Source organism: Notechis scutatus, chromosome 1 (genome assembly GCF_049901735.1).
Source record: "Notechis scutatus isolate UNSWTSFEM ecotype Mainland chromosome 1, rNotScu1.2, whole genome shotgun sequence".
NCBI lineage: Eukaryota > Metazoa > Chordata > Lepidosauria > Squamata > Elapidae > Notechis > Notechis scutatus.
Window position 1 is genome coordinate 245,947,841 of NC_142009.1, and position 21,471 is coordinate 245,969,311.

At 38.0% G+C, this 21,471-nt stretch overlaps 1 protein-coding gene across 6 annotated transcripts in view; it reads right to left on the reverse strand.

The window, feature by feature from the left end:
- Positions 1-21,471, reverse strand: part of DENND2B (DENN domain containing 2B) — a 153,364-nt gene that overhangs the window by 61,051 nt on the left and 70,842 nt on the right. For 2 of the 6 annotated variants that reach the window (XM_026668353.2, XM_026668352.2), the window contains 3 exons: positions 20,409-20,513; positions 6,777-7,997; positions 3,263-3,399 (listed from right to left, as the gene is read on the reverse strand). In XM_026668353.2, the coding sequence (XP_026524138.1) occupies positions 3,263-3,399; positions 6,777-7,997; positions 20,409-20,488 (1,438 nt within the window). In that variant the 5' untranslated portion in view covers positions 20,489-20,513. The remainder of the gene's footprint in view (positions 1-3,262; positions 3,400-6,776; positions 7,998-20,408; positions 20,514-21,471) is intronic. The other 4 variants (XM_087950930.1, XM_026668354.2, XM_087950929.1 and 1 more) reach the window with 3 other exon arrangements.

Sequence of the window (21,471 nt, forward strand, 5' to 3'; positions counted from 1 at the left end):
TGGGAAAGCTGGATAATGCCAAGAATGCCCATTGTGTGTCCAAGTCTGTTTCTTTGAAATGTTGGTATTTTGAATGTTCTTAGCTCCAGATGAAATATGTTTTTATCATAAAGCTAATACTAAGAACTTTATTCATCTTTCAGAACCAGGCAGAGCAACTTTTATTTCAGAAAGTTTTCCTTTCTGTCAGATGAAATGCCATTACTTTGTGTTTTTAAAATATTGGAATTGCTTTGCCCTTCTTAAACATTTTTTTCTATTTCAGTTTTTTTACCATTATAATGAGCTTGATTATAAAGTCTATTATAGTCATCACTGCTGTTTTATATATGATAACCTGAAAGAAATCACCTTGGTGGAGATTGCTTCTGAATAAAACTAATATAGATTGCTTTAAATGACTTTATGGATTACCACAGAGAGGAAATTCAAAGAATAGAGTGCTCTGATCCACCAAGATACTATTATTAAACTAATTATTAACATACAACTCAATAAAATAGCACAGAATATACCAAAGGAGAAATATTTTCATGATTTGGTATTAATCTTTGAAAATGAGTCAAAAGGGTGGGCATGATAACAACTGTAGTTGCCAAAGCATATTGTGATAATAAAACTTCCCTAAAGAAAAATGAAGGAGAAAGGATATAGAATTTAATATATACACAGGAATGGTTTCAAATGTGTTATACCAACAGAAAGTAATTGGGGATTCTTTTATAGACCTAATATTAATAGAAGTTCTTCTCTAAAGAAGAAGAAGAAATTTAAATCATTTAAATCATATCCTTTCAAATATGATATAACTACTGTAGACCAGAAGGGTCTTAATATGAAGAGAAAACAACTCATAATTCATCTATTTTTATCGTTAAATATTTAGTTACCACATAGCTAATCATTTTAACAGAATGCCAACAGTCTCATAGGCAACAAAATGTATTTTTTATGCTGGGTGAAAATGTTGGCTTCAGTTTGACTTTCACACACAGAACTAATGATGAGGCCATCATTATGAGTTCCTGTCTTAATGCAAATCTCCTGCAACAAGACTCAAGCACATTCATGTACACACTCTAAATTACTTCCTTAGTATTACCTGACTACAGAACAATCTGGTAGAGACATTCTGAAATCATTACATTAATTGTAATACATAAATTTATAGGAAGTCAAAATGTGTTTAATTACAGAAATGAATTAAACTGTGTATTATTAGTGCTAGCATTTTAAAACTGTGTGTGTGTGTGTGTATTCATTTTTGTGAATCTGAATTTATTTTGATCAAGAGCTATCAATGAACTTCAAGACTGCTTTATAGCATCCAGAAACAAGATATTGTGGTCTAGTGAGCAGAAAAGATCATTGTATATACCACTGTACAGAAAGAAGAAAAGTATCTGAAGCGTTGCTCTTATTCTTCATGCTAGCAAAGTTTTGCTTGTGCTGTATCAAAGAATAGAGCCATATATGGAAAGAGAAATGCCAAATGAGAAGCTTCAGACAAGGGAGAGGGGCAGAAAATCAAACAGAAACTATTAAAGCGGTGCTTCTCCTAGTAGTAAGAAAACTGGATCCTGAGGAAAAGAAAGATCTTCATTAATGGAGTTAGAGACAATGACTAAGATTACAGAATAAGAAGAACCACTCAATCAGTTCAGTAAGAAAATAAAGACTGTAAGCTCCCTTGAGACAATGACTAGCAAACAGAAGTTTACATCATGTAACGTGATCTGACAATGGAGGAAAAAAATAATCATGATCAAGAGTCTGAGGGAAGTGAAAGAAGGGGAGGCAGTGAAAATCCCTCTGTGGAGAGGTATGTTTGGAAGGTCTTTTTCTACAAAATATAAGAAATTGGATCGAATTCAATGAGCCCCCAACAATCTGGTTCCTCATTTTATCGACCGCAGAAGGATGGAAGTCTGAGTCAACCTTGAGCCTGGTGAGATTTGAACTGCCAAACTGCAGGCAGCCAGCAGTCAGCAGAAGTAGCCTGCTGTACTACAGTCTAACCACTACACCACATGGCTCTTATATATAGGTAATCCTTGACTTACAACCAGTCATTTAACAACTGTTTGCAATCATGACAACCTTGTTACAGGTGCTTTACAGGCCGTAAAGCACTTTCAGCTATCCTAAAGCATCTCACTCACACACACACACACACACACACACTTTTACATTACCGCATTTTGGGTGCTTGGCAACCCGTTCACATTTACAACAGGTTGCCAAGTGTCCTGTGAATATGTGATTGCCATTTGCCATCTTCTCTGTCAGCTTCCCTAGAAAGTCAATGGGGAAGCCAGCAGGAAAGGTTGCAAGTAGAAGAGAGGTTGGTTTTGAGGTTCATTTCTCCAGTGCACTTGAGGGAATTCCCCCTCCCCTCCACGCAAAGGAAGGATATTCTTCTGCTGGAGGAATGGACCTCAAATCTGTAAAAACACTAGCAAACGCCATTGTTTTGGAAAACTCAGAACAATGCTATTCACTAGAATTTCCCCCTCCATAGGGGAAAAGCTAGTGGGTGCCATCATTATGAGCCTCCCAGAGCAATGGCACTCATGTTCATTCTCCTTAGCAGGGCGGGTAGAGGGCTCAGGCTTCCTGGGTATAGTGGGAAGCCTGGGCTCTCCCCACCACCACCACCACACCATGGCAGTTCAGGTCCTCTTTCTCGCACTCCACTTAACTCATGCAATCACTTAACAACTGCAACTAGGAATGCTGGGATTGCAGTCATTGAGTGAAGTAATCATTTGGACTCTCACTTAATTAATGACTGCTATGCTGAACAACTGAGATTCCAGATCCACTCGGGGTGTTAAGTGGAGGAATATCTGTACTCTGGTTCTTTCACCTGGTGGCGCAGCAGTTAAAGGGCAGGATTGCAGGCAAACTCTGCCCACAACTTGGAGTTTGATCCTGACAGAGGTCCAGGTTGACTCAGACTTCTAACTAACCCTATACTTGCAGGAAAACATGAGGAAGAAAAAAGGTATGCAAAAAATCATCACAAGTAATACACTTTTGTACAAATGTTGAGTCACAGAATCTTGTTTAGCATATCAAGATGGGGAAGGATAGTGGATTTGTTCATTGTAATGAACAAGACTGCAAATAAGGTATATGTATTTAACCATTCCACATTCACTAAACACCTGAATACAATAAAAGAAAAGTTTCCCCAAGTTGCTATGTCACTACCTCTCTATATCAAGTAGCTATATTAGACATTGTAAGATGTCCTTACCTACGATGTCTTCATAGGCATTCTCTTCTAAAGTGCTCTTAGATCCAAACTTGTGCTGACTGTCAGTACCATTCTCACTTGGGGAGGGAGGATACAATGACTGGAGGCTTGAAGCATCTTCAAATTCAAAGGATTTTCTATAGGGGACAAAAGATAATACAATCATTTGTGATTGTGAGTGCTAAAACTTTTTTTTTTTAAGGAAGTTATTAAAAGAAAAGTCATATTGAACAAGATCCAAACTATTCTTCGTATATTTTGTTGGACTTGTTTTGCTATAACATCACTTTAAACTAGTTAAATAAGAAATATTTTTTTACTGGGGGCTTCCCCACGACCACAATATGACTTTAGGCCAATGCTGATTTATCAGATTTTTTTTCTATGTGCCGCTGTAATTTTACAGAATTTATATTAGATCATAAGTTGATGGATATGAGTATTTTTTCAAAATCATTGTGACAGGTAAAACAAGTAGATTACTTGAATTTACTGCGTGCTTGGAGAACAGCAGAAAAAGACAAGGCTGTTTTGCCTTTCTCTGGTAGAGCAGTACATTTGGGCTGGTGCATATCTTTATAGGTAACTTACTTTTCTGTGAGCCACTTAATGCTACTAATATGCTGTGGATACTCTGACATAGGGATTGAGGAGCCTCTCTCAGAGTCACTGTATTTCTGAAACTCAATTTAAAAAAAGAAAAATGAATGGGCCAGCCAAGAGAGGAGAACTTGTTCATATACTTTGCATCCAATGGCTGTGATTTGAATAGACATTCCACTTAGACTTATATACCTCTTCACGGTGCTTTAGAGCCCTCTTTAAGTGGTTTTACAGAGTCAGCATACTGCCCTTAACAATCTGGGTCTTCATTTTACCCACCTCAGAAGGATGGAAGGCCGAGGCAACCTTGAGCCAGTAGGGATTGAACCCCTGGCAGTCAGCAGAATTAATCTACAATACTAGATTCTAACTACTTGTGCCACCACAGCTCATATCCCAGCTGGCAGGGGAATCTTTCCAGTACACGTACACTCTTGTTTCTTACAATATTATCTGGCCAAGGCCTCAGCCATCTAAATATACCCATGGCATTCAAGACTAAAAGAAACTCTCTGTTCATTCTGATCCTAGCCTAATGGTGTTGTACTTATATTATAAAGGAAGATAATAATTGTTCTCAGATACCATCACTGCTTTAGTCAAGAGTTTCCAAAACATTTGTGTCTTATATTCCATAACAAACTATTAACTTCCAAAATAAAATAAAATGTAAATATCAAGATTGCTCTTATGGTGATTAAATCTAGTATTCAAAAATACATAGTCTTCTACATGCAGCACACAAGCTACTCATAACTTATCTCCCTGCTTGAAAAGCAAACATTATTTTTGCTTATTTTTTGTCATGATGAGAAATAATCCCCAAAACAGGTGGCCAGATCATTTCTTTTAAGCATCTCCTCCCACCATTTTATCTGATCAAGTTGTTCTGACAGCACCCATTTTAATAAAAACAAGACAGTACCCAAGAACATCCAGTTTGGTTTATTAAGAGTACTGAATATCGGCTTTGCTACTGACCAACTTTAAAATTATTTACAAGAACTGTATGTACACATCCAAATACAACTGAAACTCAACAGCTTGTTTCCCAAGAACTGCACAGGAGATTCCATTTTCCAATGAGATTCTTACTCTTCTCGTTACACACACAAGAACACTTCTGATAATGCCTGTGCACATTAAATTTAAAATATAACATGCATCTTTATATGAAGCTTTTCTTCACTTAAAAAAGAGGTTCAGGTCAGGAACCTAGAAATTAACTGGGACTAAATCACACGAGGAAATTTAATCTAGCAGTTTTAGCCATTCCCCCCCAAAAAATCAATATACTTTTTTTTTAAAAAAGCATTACAACACAAGTAGCTATAATATGGGCAAGGCTTGGCAAAAATAGAGGAGCTTTACATATGTGGAACTGTCAATCAGTCATAAATTCTTTGATTACAAATTCTGTACTCTGTACAATACTCTGACAAGCAAGCATAGCCAAGCAGAAACATTCTCTTCTCATTAAGAATCATCATGATGAGTCACATCGATTCCCACAATGGATGAATGGCTACAAAAACTGATGGAGTTAGCAGAGATGGCTAAATTGACTGCTTGGGTAAAAGAAAAAAATACAAATACTTTCATTTCTACTTGGAAACTACTTCTGGATTTTGTGCTTAAGGTGGGAAAAAAATGAAACTTTGGTTTTGGGTTTTACCGATTAGACAGATTGAAAAAGTAAAAAGTTGAGGGTAGATCTTAATGCCTTATTTTACTGCACCAAAGGAGTCAGAAGTCAATGCCTTTTTTTTTCTTTTTCCTTTGCTTCCCCCCACTATCCACTTCCATTTTTCCTTTCCTAATTTACCTAATATTTGCTTTTGTGTTTTTTGTATGTCATATTATAAATTAATAAAATTGCAATCCCCCAAGAATCATCATGATGACACTTAAAATGCCCTCTGAGCTTAGACGTTTCATTACCCTAACTAGGTATCAGCATTGGTAATGATGATGATGATGCACTAGCACTGGTGATGTTAATTAGTTAGGGTAATGAAATGTCTGCAAGAAAACAAATAAGCTCAGAGATCACCAAGGACCCCTCATTTCAACACTGAGCTACAAACATTCTTCTTTATTGGTACTTAAAATGCTGCTTGCAACTATATAATGAAATTGTACAAACTATGCAGAAGAGTTTTGCCTTGCATTTGGAGAAATTGATGGATAAGTTTCCCACCAGATTCCATCAGTAAATTTCTCCATCTTGAACAGATTGCCTGGCTGAACTAGGATTTCAGTGTACGATCTTGGCCACTTCAGATTTTTCTACGTCACCGAAATCCCATCAGAGTGTAACCGAAAATAAGGAAAAATGTTTTTTAATGACAAGACAGGACATAAATATAATAAATTGTGCAAAATAAGCAAATATATCCACAACGGAAGGTTCTGAATTAGATAACAAATGACTTTGTGCTAGGCACAAGAGCTAGAGTTTGGATAGGAAAATTTCACTGCATCCCAATAAGCCATGAAAACTCATGAGGATCAGGATTAATCAAGGGGTTAAATATGAAGTTGAGAGGGAGGAGCAGTAAGACAATTTATACAAAGCATGTTCACAGTCGTTATAAAAAAATAATAGAAATAGATGTTCTTTATTTAAGAATTTTCCAGTTTTTATTTGCTGCAATAAAAGTCAATCCCTCCACAGCAACGACAGCAGCTAGCAGACACTAATATCATTTGGAACAACATACTGTACTTGACAAAACTCAATTAACAGGCCATAACAGGCCAAAGAGTCTACAGCGTGAAAGTGGTGGCCTAATTCTGCTTGCTTTCACTCTCATCTGAAAAGCATTACCTTAAGAAGGAAAGGTTTCTTGCTCTGCAGAAATGTTTCCCCAATATTTAAGGGTATAGGACAATAGCTTTCCATGTTTACCTATTTGGGGATTTTCTGTGAAAGCGCGACTCTTTTTTCGGTCTCCGTGTGGCAGGGGGAGCAGGCGTTGATGGAAGAGGGGGAGGGGCAGCAGCCATTGGCGAAGGAGGTAGTCCGTTGCTTGATTTGCTTGTATGGTTCTTGTCAGCTTCATACTCAAAGGTGCGTTTCGGCTTGGGCACAGGATTTACCGCTGTGTTTGCCAGGCTCTCTGGAAGCAGCTTAGAACTAAATGAACTAACTTTGGTAGTTAGCCCATGCAGCATTTTACTAATTTTTTCAGTCTCTGTGGGTGTCTCCAGATTACTCCCACAAGTAATGTTCCCTGCTTTGCTGTCATTTGCAATCTCAGTCAAGCTCTCTGAAACCCCTAAAATCAAAGACTTCTTTCTGCCTCTATCCACATTGTAGCAGCTACTTGGCAACTGAGGAAGTCCCCGGCCAGGTTGTTCTTTTAAGGCCTGTTCAATTTTCTGGATTCTGTTTAGCACAGCAGAGCTTTCTTTCGGAACCCCCTTGAGAAAGGCATTGGTGGACTCATTCCGGCTCAGTCGCTTTTCAAAGCGGTGGCAGGAATCTCTGTCTAGAAATTCCTCCTCTTCTGTTTCTGGGTAGGAACATTCAGAAAATGTTCTGCTCATCCTCTGGAAGCCTTTGTATTCAAAAGCCTTCTCACTGCAGGGAGAAGGCAACATACTAGGGCAGCTCTCACTGCCTGACCTCTCCCCAACATCCCTCTTGTCCAAGCAGACACTCATTCTGGGGGAAGGCTGTTTGCGGCATTCCCATTCCGTTATCTTCTGCCTGATATCAAGAGCCTGCGAATGGACACTGACCCGGCTGAGAGAGAGGTTACGTAGATTGGCTGCTGTTCCCAAGGAGAGAGAGCTCCGTCTAAGCTGCCAGTTGCCTACTTCTTCGCCATCCTGAGCCTCATTGGATACCTCCTTTTGTTCATGTCCCTGGAAAACAGAGAGCCTTTTATCCAGGCATCCAATGCTGATGGCTTTGAGTGGGTGATGTGGAGCTTCTGTATCTGATGGGGAAGTGGAGGTGCTTCGTAAGGCAATTCCCCACTTAGCTTGATCTTTAAGGAAGACTCTGGAATTGGAAACTTTGGTGAAATTGCCAGAACAGCAGGAGTCCTCACTGTCACTGAGTGGATGTGTTTTGAGGCTTCTTTGTTGATACAGAAGAGGTGGTGGAGACACCGACTGACACCTGGAAGTGAGAAGACACATACCATTTAGCCAACTACCTATGTAAACAAATGAGCAAATAAACAGATAAAATAAATACGATTTTTTTTTAAAAAAGAACAAGCTCTACCAACCTTCTAAAACTGATTTCTATTTTATAAAAAAGTTTTAATAAATAATTTATCAAGTAAGGATTAATTTTTAAAAAAAGAGCATTAGTTAAAGTTTAAAAATTAAAAAAAAAACATAATCAAGTTGATTAACATTTATCAATTACAGCATTCTCTGTCCAACACTGGAAACTAGTTCACAAACTCTTTTTTGGAAAGAGTTGGCAAATTCAGTCTTTTTTTGAAGGGAAAAGAGGAATTAATTCAATATATTTTGGAGGCTTTGAGATCTGCAGCAGAACAGTTACAGTCCCTATGCAAGGCTGCCTGCCTGCTGTCTGGGAAAAAGGGACAAGCTTAGCTTCATTGCAGAAGCCGGACCAAGAACTCATGTCATGTGGTGCAATCTTTGCATCTGCAATTAAGCTGAGGCAGTGTGTACGTTTGACACTTCTGTATTAAGAAGATCATATAAGTAAAAGATTATTAACCAAAATCATGCAACATTTTAAAACAAAATTACAATTTAGTGATCCTAATATGGAACTGAGGCAGGAGGATGCAGAATCCAAGTCCACATTCAACTCAGTAGAAGATTTTGGACCACTTGTCAACTTTTAGCCAAACTTACCTTACAGGATTATTGCGAAAATAAAGTGAGTATGCTACTACAGGTAGTTCTCACTTAGTGATCCTAATTAGGGTCAGCAATTCTGTTGCTACGCAAGTAGTCATTAAGCAAAACACCTCCCCTGTTCAGTGACAGCAGTTTCAGCAATCTCAATTTCAGTCATAATCAGATCAGATAATCAGAGTTGGGTCATCTAGCCCAAGCAGGAGACCCTACACCATTTCTGATAAATGGCAGTCCAATCTCTTCTTGAAGGTCTCAAGTGATGGTGCTCCCACAACTTCTGAGGGCAAGCTGTTTCATTGGTTGATTGTTCTCACTGTCATAAAGTTTCTTCTTATTTCCAGGTTAAATCTTTCCTTGTTCAGTTTCCATCCATTATTCCTTGTCTGGCCTACAGGCGCTTTAGAAAATAGCTTGACCCCTTCCTCCCTGTGACAGCCCCTCAAATATTGGAAGACCGCTATCATGTCTCCCCTGGTCCTTCTCTTCGCCAGACTAGCTAAGCCCAGTTCCTGCAACTTTTCATTGTATGTTTTAGCCTCCAGTCCTCTAATCATCCTGGTTGTTCTTCTCTGTACTTTTTCTAGTCTCAACATCTTTTTTATAATGTGGTGAACATTATAAAAATATACCTGAATTTCTCTTCCTCCTAAATATGGCTAACTTCGACATTATATTTGTCTGTGAAACATGGCTCAATGCATCTCTCCCCGACTCCATTACCACAGTAAGAGACTATCATGTTTACAGATCAGATCGTGAAAATCGTCGAGGAGGTGGAGTTGCTATATTCTATAAAAAATCCTTACATCTAAAAAATATCCAAGTTACCCAGGAGTTTGCCCTTCCTGAAACCATCATCTGTGAACTATCCTCAAATATCACAATTCGATTCTTACTATGTTACAGAGCACCTGATTATGACATCGAACATGTAAACAAGCTAAATACATTACTAACATGGGCTGCATCCTGCCCATACCCTTTTATCCTTCTTGGTGATTTCAATCTACCTCATATTAACTGGACCCTAAATGATTGTACAACTGAAATCATACACACAACCTTCTACAATGCTATTACAAATCTGGGACTGGAACAACTAGTAACCAACAACACTAGACTAAACAACTGCCTCGATCTTATCTTCTGCAACAGTTTGAACCTAATCTACGGAATACAATCTAAAGAACCCTTTTCCAGTAGTGACCACAATATGATCGACTTTTGTCTCAACATACATCCACACAAAAATCACCACAATGATGTAATCCCCTATTGTAACTTCAAAAAAGGCAACTATGATCTTATAGACAACGATCTCTCATCCCTTGATTGGCAATCTCTATTCACTGGATGCAATACCGTTGAAGACCATTATAACATATTTTTACTTGAAGTCAAAAGAGTCATCAAACTATATGTACCAGCAACAACTCCCAAAACAAAACAAAAAGCAGATTACCCATATCAATAAGGAAACTTCAATCCAAAAAGAGATCACTCTGGCGGAAAAACAAATCTGGTCACGTTGCCAATTTCAAAAACCGATACAAAAATCTATGCCACCAGATAAAGACCGAATGCACCAATTATCACATTAAACAAGAGGAAAACCTTCTAAGCACCAATTCCACCGCGCTTTTTACAATTTTGTAAACAACAAACTAAAAGACTCAAGGTCCATCCCTCCCTTGATAGGACCTGATGGTAAAGACTGCAACGACGACACCATTAAAGCCAACATCTTTAACACATTCTTCGGCTCAGTATTTGTAAACAGCAATGGATCATGCCCAATATTTCCTAGCCGTACCACAGATAACAACAATGATCTAATACATATCGATTTCACAGAAGACAATGTTGAAAAAGCAATACGCAACCTAAAACCATCTCTATCTATTGGACCGGATGGAATATGTGCCTACTTCTTAAGAAAGCTATCCACTGCCATAGCCAAACCTCTAAGCATAATCTTTGAAAAATCTTTCAGAACCAGCTCCTTGCCTAACCTATGGTCACAAGCCACAGTCATCCCCATCTTCAAAAAGGGAGACCCAAGCCTAGTTGAAAACTACAGGCCAATCTCCTTATGCTGCGTCACCTGTAAAGTCATGGAATCAATTATTAACCAATCCATCATCCTTCACTTAGAGACAAATAACCTACTCTCCAATAAACAATTTGGTTTCAGGAAAAAACTATCCTGTAATCTGCAACTCTTACACTGCAAAAACATATGGACGACACAACTCGACCAGGGCAAAACAATAGACGCAATCTACATAGACTTCTGTAAAGCCTTTGATTCAGTGGTACACGACAAACTACTCCTAAAAATAAAATCCTATGGTATCTCTGGACAACTGAATAACTGGATAGAAGCATTCCTGTCAAACAGACAACAAATGGTCAAAATCGGGAGCGTCCTATCAAATCCAGTACCTGTCAATAGTGGTGTTCCCCAAGGCAGTGTTCTAGGACCAACTCTCTTCATACTCTACATAAACGACCTCTGTGATCATATTAAGAGCAATTGCGTTCTCTTCGCTGATGATGTAAAGCTGTTCAATACCACAGACAATACTGCTACCCTACAAAAGATCTTGACTATGTATCCGAATGGTCAAACAAATGGCAACTTCAAATCTCAACAAATAAATGCTCTGTCTTACATATTGGCAAAAAAATCAGAAAATAAAATACAAGCTGAATAGTCAAGATCTTGTTGATGACCCAAGCTCTGTAAAGGACCTTGGAATACTCACCTCTAATGATCTAAGTGCTAGAGCACACTGCAACTACATAGCCAAAAAGGCATTAAGAGTTGTTAACCTAATCCTACGTAGCTTTTTCTCTGGTAATATCACACTACTAACCAGAGCATACAAAACATTTGCTAGACCAATACTAGAATACAGTTCATCAGTCTGGAACCCACACTACGTATCTGATATTAGCACAATTGAGAAAGTCCAGAAATATTTCACAAGAAGAGTTCTCCACTCCTCTACTCGCTGTAGAATACCTTATGCCACCAGACTTGAAATTCTAGAACTAGAAAACCTTGAATTACGCCGTCTTCGGTCTGACTTAAGCATGGTATACAAAATCATACATTGCAATGTCCTACCTGTCAATGAATACTTCAGCTTCAACCATAACAACACAAGAGCACACAATAGATACAAACTCAAAGTAAACCGCATCAAACTTGATTGCAGGAAATACGACTTCAGCAATAGAGTGGTCAATGTCTGGAATACTCTACCCGACTCTGTAGTTTCTTCCCCAAACCCCAAAAACTTTAACCTTAGACTGTCTACTATTGACCTCACCCCTTTCCTAAGAGGTCTGTAGGGGGCGTGCATAAGCGCACCAACGTGCCTACCGTCCCTGTCCTATTGTTTCTCTTATTCTTTTATTTTTCTTATATGTAACCATTTCATGTATTCACAACTATGTATACATTTATACTTATTATCTTGTAAACAATTGGCAAATCAAATAAATAAATAAATAAATAACAAAACTGGATGCAGTACTCTAGGTGTGGTCTTAGTAAGGCTTTATAGGGTGGTATTAGTACCTCACTTGATCTTGATTGTATCCCTCTGTTAATGCAATTTAGGATTGTATTGGCTTTTTTGGCTGCCGCTGCATACTGCTGGCTCATATTTAGCTGGTTTTCCACTAAGACTCCAAGATCCCTCTTACAGATACTGCTATTAAGCCTGGTTTCACCCAGTCTGTATGTGTACTTTTGGTTTTTCTTGCCTAAGTGTAGGACTTTACTTTTCTCTACATTGAATTTCATTTTGTTAGATAGGGCCCAGTGTTCAAGTCTGTCAAGATCCATCTGGATCTTAAGCCTATCTTCTTGGGTGTTAGCTAATCCTGCCAGCTTAGTATCATCTGCAAATTTAGTAAGTTTCTCTTCTATTCCCTCATCTAAATCGTTCATGAAGATATTGAAGAGTACTGGGCCTAAGACGGAACCTTGTGGCACCCCACTGCTTACTTCCCTCCATGTAGACTTAGACCCATTAAGGACTACTCGTTGAGTACGGTTTGTCAGCCAGTTGTGAGTCCATCTAGTGGTGATGCTATCTATTCCATTTTTTTCTAGCTTACTAAGAAGTAGGTTGTGGTCTACTTTGTCGAATGCCTTGCTGAAATCTAAATATATAATGTCCACAATATTTTGCTGGTCTACTAATTTAGTTACTTTGTTGAAGAATGAAATAAGATTGGTTTGGCATGATCTGTTCTTAACATTAAGCGGGACATAATGTGACCTTAATTTCCAGCTTCCTGCCAGCTTCCCTATTGACTTTGCTTCTTGGAAGTCAGCTGGGAAGATCACAAATAGCAAGTACATGAGCACGGGATGCTGCAACTGTTGTCACTTGTCCGAATCACGATCATGTCATTGCAGGGGTTGCAAGCATGAGGACTGGTCATCAGTTTCTTTTTCCAGCACTTTGTAATTTCAGTCACTAGACAAATTGACATTAAGTGAGGACTACCTGAATATACTTTCAGAACATCTATGTTAAGGAAAATTCTGAGTCTGATAATGCATTTTATTTTATTCGCAGTGTCCATTTTAAAAAACAGACAGGACATGTGATTACCATAAAACACTATTCCTTCACTTATTCCTGTTTTATAGTTTGTAGGAGGGTGGGAAACTCCAGCTTCCCTAAGAATACTTTATTCAATTTATCTCTTTTTCATACCCTCGGGGTCCCCCCCCCCAATACTGCTTATTCCTGAGTTAATAATGACCCCTGACTGTTCTCTTTCATTCCCACCTTCTGAATTCTAGGGATAAGAAATGATCCTTCCTGCATCAATGCTACTGTTCTTACCTAATGCATTTCTCATGATTGCTGAAGGAGGGGGGGAAAAATCCAACAGTTAATTTGAGGAAGTCAGATTTCTTTTATAAACTACTCACATAAACCAAACCAAGAACCCAATGATTAAAACTCTTGGAAAAGAGATTTAGATTATTTTAAAAATGGGAAGAACTCTGTGGGACTCAAATGTGTACAGATACATTCTGATGGAGTAGGAGAAGGATGTAAGGAATGTGTGAAAGTTACAAATGTAATTAAAAGTCAGGAATGTACAGCAACAATGATGAATCCCATTCTGGTAACCAGCTGTGAAAAGACAAAAAAAGAGCAGTCCATGTATTCCTTCCTTGCAAGCAATATGAGTGAAGAGAGAATTTCCACTGCTACTCAACCTGCTATTCAGTCATCACAGCACTCTATCTGTATAACATGCAAACACTTATGGCAGGTTGTTATAACATGAGACTTCTGTTCTTGATGACAACTGTAAACTCAGGTGTGTGTCAAATTCAAATTTACAATAACTCCATCAACTCTGAAGTTATGGAATCCTCAAGGATTCAATTAAGACTCAAATTTTCAGTAAACACAGTATTTTCCACCTGCTTCCTTCATTTAAAAAATGGAAAAATACAGTGTTCTGTGAGTGTATTGAAGACATTAAAAAATCAAGACCTTGTTTTTCTGATTGGAGATGCTAACCAAACCAAACCAAAGAGTTGTCTCCAAGGTACAACTGTTTCTTCTCCAAGAAAGGTGTGCCTTCGTAGTAACAAGGTTAACCAGGTCATGATAGAAAACAATTGTGTAAAATAACAAAGTATGCAATTCTTGTTTCCTGTATCTGCTTGCTTTTCTCATATTTCCCTCTGGGTAAATCATGACCAGACTCCCAGACTATCCTCATAGATCAACTTTTGTTTCTATAGAGGAAGTGACTATGAACTGTAGTGGGAGGCATCTTACTGCAGTAGTTGAACAGGTTTTATCTTGAGTTATGTGCCTCCTCTTTGCTTCCAAGACAGTCAGTGTGTAAAGTACAAGCTAGAGATAATCATGACACAACACTAGCAAGGCTGAGATCATGAAATTATCTAAGCAAAAGAAAGGATAAAGAATAGAGGATAATATTCAGTTACTTTACAACACTGCAGATAATAACTAGTGTGAGTTGAAAAAGTTTATTGAAAATGCATCCATTCAATTCAATTATGAAACAGACAGTATATATGGTGTTATGGTGATACATTCAGAATAGAATATCTTGGTGCTGTCTAATCCAATTTTATTTGTATATATAGTCTCCTCAGACATTTTATACTACTATAGTAAGCCATATATGTTCTTTGCCTTAATCTCATCAAGACACAGGCTCCAATCCTCTGTGTAACTTACTGGGACCAAAATCAATTGAGTTCTTCTCCAAACTTAGAAAGATGTTTGGTGGTATAAATCTTTATTCCAACATCAGTGTACTGACATAAATCTAGGACAAACCCCAAGAACAATTAATCTATGCTTGCATTCTCCAGGCCTTTGGCTAGTATGAGTTTCCTTCATAAACACTGGAGGAAGAATTAGATTTGATATTCTACCAATCAGAAAACAGATTATGGAACTACACATTTTTATAGCTTACACTATTAAGTTTGTATTCCCCATGCAAAATGATCCTACTACAGTTTTCTGAGTTTTAAAGTAATTCTTTAGTTTTGGTACACTACTTGCCTTTCCCAGCAACATATTTAAGCTGCTTCTGAGTGTAGCAAAATGTGATGTACAATAATGAACACTGCCATATGCAAAAAAAGTATTGGTGAACCACAAATGGGCACACTTTTCATGAAAATCCCAAAGGTGCTTTTCAAAAGGCAACTGGACTTTTGTGGGTTTTTCCTTTGAAAACGTTTCACTTCTCATCCAAGATTATCCATTTGAATTGAAGAAGCTTCTTGGATGAAAAGCAAAACATTTTCTAAGGAAAAAACTAAGAAAGTCCAGTTGCCTTTTGAGAAGCACCTTTGGGGACAATCATGACCTGGATGACTGAAAATCTCCATAGACATTTTCATGAAGGTCAACTCTGAACAATTGAATTTTTATCTCTAGCATTAACAATGGCTTTTTTGCATATATGTGATAGTCTAAATATGTTTAAACATAATGGCTCCCTTCCTTTAATAAATGTATGATTCATTCCAATGAAGTACACTATGCCTGAGTGCAGCAGATAGCTGATGGAAATTAAATTCCAGGTCATCACAACATTTTAGGGGACATGCCAGCATTCACTATACTTGAAAGTATGCCCTGTTCTCATGCAATTCTCAGAGGCTGTGTGAGAATGACTTGTGCTCTCTTGCAACCTCCCCACTTTCCAACCCTGGGGTCTTCAAAAATCATAGGAGAATGGGGCATGCTTTTCTATAGTTTTTGGAAGCTGCAGAGGCTGTGGGAGAGCATTTTTGAAGCCGCGTCAAGAAAGAAGGCCCTTTGTGACCCGGAACAGCCTCAGGTAAGGCATGGGGGCCTGTCAGCAGAAAAAGAACACAGCCTGAAGGTAAGAGATATGCAGCAAATCCTAAGAAATGCTAGATTATGGGGGTAATCACATAAGGCAAGCTTTTTGAGTGGTAGCAATGGTGTTAGAGCTGAAATCAGGATCCAGGCCTCTCCCTCAGGTTCCACCTCAACGCTAAGACTGAGGGTGAACAGGCCCAGGAACCCCAAGGGACAGGGGAAGTAGTGAAGTGGCTCTGTTATCATTAACATCCCTTCATTTGCTATTTCTTTGTTCTTGCTCTGTCTTTATAGTCTTTTTATAGTTTTAATATTTTTAATAACAATGGTAATTGGTTTTTGGTATTGATTGATTGTTGCACTTTATTATTAACCACCTCGTTTGGTGAAATGGGCAGCTATATAAATTGGATAAATAAATAAAACACAATTTTTTATTTCATAACTTGATACCTCAAGGGTCTAGAGGCTATGAGAGTCTGATAGGGAACATCAGACATCAGTTCAATTAGATGTCAATTTTACTTTAGTAAGATCAGCTGTGGCTTTCTTGGGATTCTTGTGTCTTGGGATTCCATGTCGTACAAGGCATATACAAAAAAGGGAGAAGGTCAAAGAACATGAGGTAGATCCAGAAGAAGATGGAGAGATAACATCAAAGGCACACTACAACCACAATTATCTGGATCCAGATAATTTCTTTGTTTGGTTCTAAATGGGGTGGCATTCCCCCAGAGAGAAATGGTGTGCAATTTGGGGTCATCCTGGATTCCTGGTTCCTGTCCAAACAGGAGCTGGCAGCTACATCCAGAAAAATCTTGGCACAAATCCATCTTGTCTGCTAATTGTACCCAGTCTAGATCAAAAGACCTACTCACAATCATTTATGCTTTGTTCACCTCATGGCTGGACTAATGCAATGTGGTGTATCAAATTACTTGCAAGACCACCTATCTCTAATTGAATCTGCTTGTTCCATGAGATCCAACAAGGTGGGCATGCTCCAGGCCCCCTTCATAAAACAATGTCATCAGGAGAAATGCCTTTTCTGTCATAGTGCTTGCCCTCTAGAACATCTTACCACCCTACCTGTCACAAAATGTCCCCAACCATGTTGACTTTCTATAAATCTTAAGGTCTGACTTTCCCCCACAAGTGTTAGGTCAAGGAAGGATGCCTCTGCAATAATTTTCTCTATTGCACAGATCTTGACAGAATCTGAAAAGAAAGATGCTGCATAACTAGATCAAAGACCACTATGAACAAGAGCTAAGAATTAATAGAATTGACATCCATGTTCCTCTTCAAACAAGCTAAAGGCAAGAAAAACAAATTTTTTAAAAGGACATGAAGCTTTCTGTCATGAACCCTGATTCTGTTTTGTAGTGTAATTCTAAACTTGATTTTAATTTAATTTCAAAGCCAAAACTGAATTATTTCGAAAAGAAGAAATATGAACACTGTTGGCTGTTTTCATTTCAAAGGGGGCTGGTTCAAAGGAGCTTCAGATGATTCTTTTTTTAGTTCCTTACATAGTCTTCACAACAGTATATTTATTATGTAGAAAGCCCACTCTAAAAACTGGGTGGACTCTTTCCAAGCTATGCAAACAAATTGGTTTCAAATTCTAACACATAAGACTGGAAATTTCCTTATTTGGCCATTGATATGACTACTTTTGGGCTCTATTTCTATTGCCTTCTACACCTGGATTTCCACTACATGAGAGATGACTGGTTACTATTATCCATTATATAAAAATGGTCTGTTTCCATTTTCCAATTTCTATGTACATAATTGATAAGTGCTGGATTTCTTCTAAGTTATAAAAATGATTTGTTCCATTTTGATTCAGCATTCTGTGAGAATGGAGCAATTATGCTTTGTAAACTATGTTTTGGTACAAGGGCAAGCAAGATGTCTGAAGGTATTGGTGTACTTTCAAACACTTCCTTTGCATGCTTATCAGGCTCTCTGCTCCATTTTACTACAGAAAAAGATTTAATATATTTATATATTCATAATAAAAACAATATATAGAAAGCAGGATACAAAGATCCAGCCTCTAGTTTCATATTTTTTTCTGGAAAACCCTGAAAAGTCACACAAAAATTTATTCACTTTCATATAATTGGATGTTTTGAGACAGTATATCAATGATTTGATGAATAATTAAATTTCCTATTGTAGCCATTTTGGCCATGCATAATCCCTTGTTCTTATAATATCAAAGTCTAAAAAAGATTGTCTATATCTGGAAAACAGCTAACAGTGTTCTGAAAAATCATCCACATACAGTTCATTCAACATATTCAATATGGTTAAATAAATTAGTTTTTCCAATTCTCATGTTTTTCAGATATATTTGATTCCAACTTTCAGGTTTTTGGAACTTTAGGAGTTTGTAGACTTATCTATCTTGGTGCTTTCCTTTTACAAATCTCACAAGTTCTGCCTTACCTATACTGACCTCTGTTACCAAATTGTTTCTTTTCTTTCAGACTTTCTCTGATTCCAACTTCAAAAGCGTATCTCCAAACTCTGCCATTCTACCTGCTTTTAATACACTCCTAGCAAATAATATCTTGAGTCCACTTCATAGATAATATTTTAAGGTATTGAAAATGATTGTAAAAAGCATGTATGTTTGTAACACAAACATTTACTGTATCTATCAAAGATCCAGGGCTAGTTGCATGATTCTATCAAATGTGCTATTTTTAGTCTTACGAAAGAATGAGTAAAAAGGCCTGAAAACACTAAGGCATATTGTTCTACCACAGGGGTGTCAAACTCATGTTACGGCTGCATCCAATGAGGTATCGGGACACTTTTCCCCTTTGCTAAACCAGGCATGGGCGTGGCCAGCATGTGACGCATCTGCTCATGGGCCAGGAGTTTGACACCCCAGCTCTACCAGTTCCAATTCTAGTTTGATGCTTGTTAGGAGAATGGAAAAAAAAATCACTTGCTATATTTGGTTGTCCATTCTCATTGTTTTCAATTGCACCTCAAAACTGTGTTTCCCCTCCCCTCTCCAGCTGCTTTTAAGTTGCTTCTGTTATTACAGAGTAAGGAACAATTTTCATGAATGCTTTTCATATAATACTACATTTAACAAATTACTAAACCTTAATATTAGTTATCACATTTCTTTCAACCGACTCTCTATGTCCAGCTCCTATAACTTACCCTTAAAAGTTTTTCAAGTAAGACTTACAGTTAGTCTTCACTTAGTGACATCAAATGGGGCTGGCAATTATGTTGCTAAGCGCTGCAGTCATCAACCAGAAAATCATGTGACCATGATGGGCTTACATCACTTCTTGTTCAGCAGGACATCATATGACTATGAATTGCTATTTTACTTCCATGTTCTCAGTTAATTCTACTTGTTGGAAATCAGTTGGCAAGCACACAAATATTGATCACACAACCAAAGAACTCTACAATGGTCAAAACTGCGCTCCAATTGCAAAGAGTCACATGCTGATTGTGTGTCCACAGGGTACTGCAACAGTCATAAAGGATTATAAGGATTGGTTGTAATAAATGTTATAACCATCAGCAACTACAAATGGGCAAATTTTACAACATTTTGACACCTGTCTTGTTTGCCAGTTTTTGTCTCATTTTCTGCTGACTGTGGGAAGAAAATATTCAGACAAATAATATGTTTGGTTGAATTCACTCTTCAATATTAACATACCTCTATTTAGTACCTGAGTACAAGTATTTGCCATGGCAATCAGTTTATCCTACTGCAAACACATTCTGTGAAGACTTAGCTTCTAGAGAAGACTTTAATGATGGGGAAAGAAGAAGGAAAGAGAAGAGGATGACCAGCAGTAAAGTTGATAGACCGTTATAGTAGCAATGAGTACATCACTGAAAGCCCTGAAGGACCAAATTAGGGACAAATCATCATGGAAAAAGATCCATCTATGTGGTTGCTGGGAATTGATATTGACCTGATAGCACATAATAAAATCATGTCTTGACCTGTCGACCTGTCAGTCATGCACTGTACAAACCTAGAGGAAGCACCTAATTACCTGTGAGAAAATAATAACTGAGATATACAAATTACACTGACTCCAAAGAAAGCCAGAACTATCCCTAGATATCCCTCTATATACTGATATCAAATCATATTTAAGCATCTTTAAAAAGCAGTAATTCTGCTACGACTATGATATAGTTGGAAGACAGATACAGCCATCAGTTATAAAAAACAAACATAAAGGACACTGATGCAACAATAAAAAAGAACAACTAGAGCATTTGCATTTTACACTTACCGCTCTAGAGTATCCCGAGATACCTTATTTGCTCCTGCTCTCTTGGTGACACTGGCATTCTTGTTGGCAGTCATGGTCATTTCTGCCCTCTCTAAATCTGGAAACCTGGGAAAGAGAAGAATGAAACCCCAAAGAAACTTGTTGGAATTGTGTGTAAGAGATGTTTACCAACCGATTTAAAATGGTAAGAAAAAGAGTGTCAAAGGAACTTCAGTCACATTTTCCTTTCTACAACAGCTTTGATTCAACTAACTGAAAACTGAACATGGACAAGGTACTCCCAAACAGGCTAGATATTATAAACTAAAGAAGAAATATAGGTTAGTGAAGGGGCACTTGGATTAGGTTTACACACAATAAACTTTAATTCCTTACTAATTTTGTCAGCTCCGCTGGTGAAGACAACCATGTGGGACCAAAAAACCATCTCATGAATTATAAACTAGCATTCTCCAGAATCTTATTTATTATAGCCAGAGAATGTGACTCAAACTCAGGGGAAACACACAAGAACAGAATCACTATCTTGGTTTCCAGCTTTTTGTTGTTGTTGATGATGTTGTTAAACCAGAACTACAACAATTTCAGATTTTTAGATGACTTCCTTTTGAACAAACCATAACATTTTAGAAATGATTTCATTGCATTTCATTGTTGGAGATGCAATAAAATTAACACTTTATTTAAATATATTGTTTCATTTGGTAGGAAGCACTTACATCAGGGATGGGATGCAAATATTTTTACTACCAGTTCTGTGGGTGTGGCTAGGTGGGCGTGGCTTTTTTTACCCCTCTTCCTGCGCTCCATTTTTTGCCTCTGGGGAGGCCGTTTTTGCTCCCAGGAGGCTTCCCTGAGGCCCATGAGGCAGAAAACAGTGTGGGGGGCGCAGCACACACACACACCCTCATGCCCCTTTTTGACTCTTGGGCCTCAGGGAAGCCTCCTGGGTGAAGCAGTAAGACAGAGAGGGGAATCCCAGCACAGCTGATTGTTGGAACAGCTGATCGTCAGGAGTGGGGGGGAGAAATACCGGTTTGGCCAAACCAGTAGCTGTTTTTTT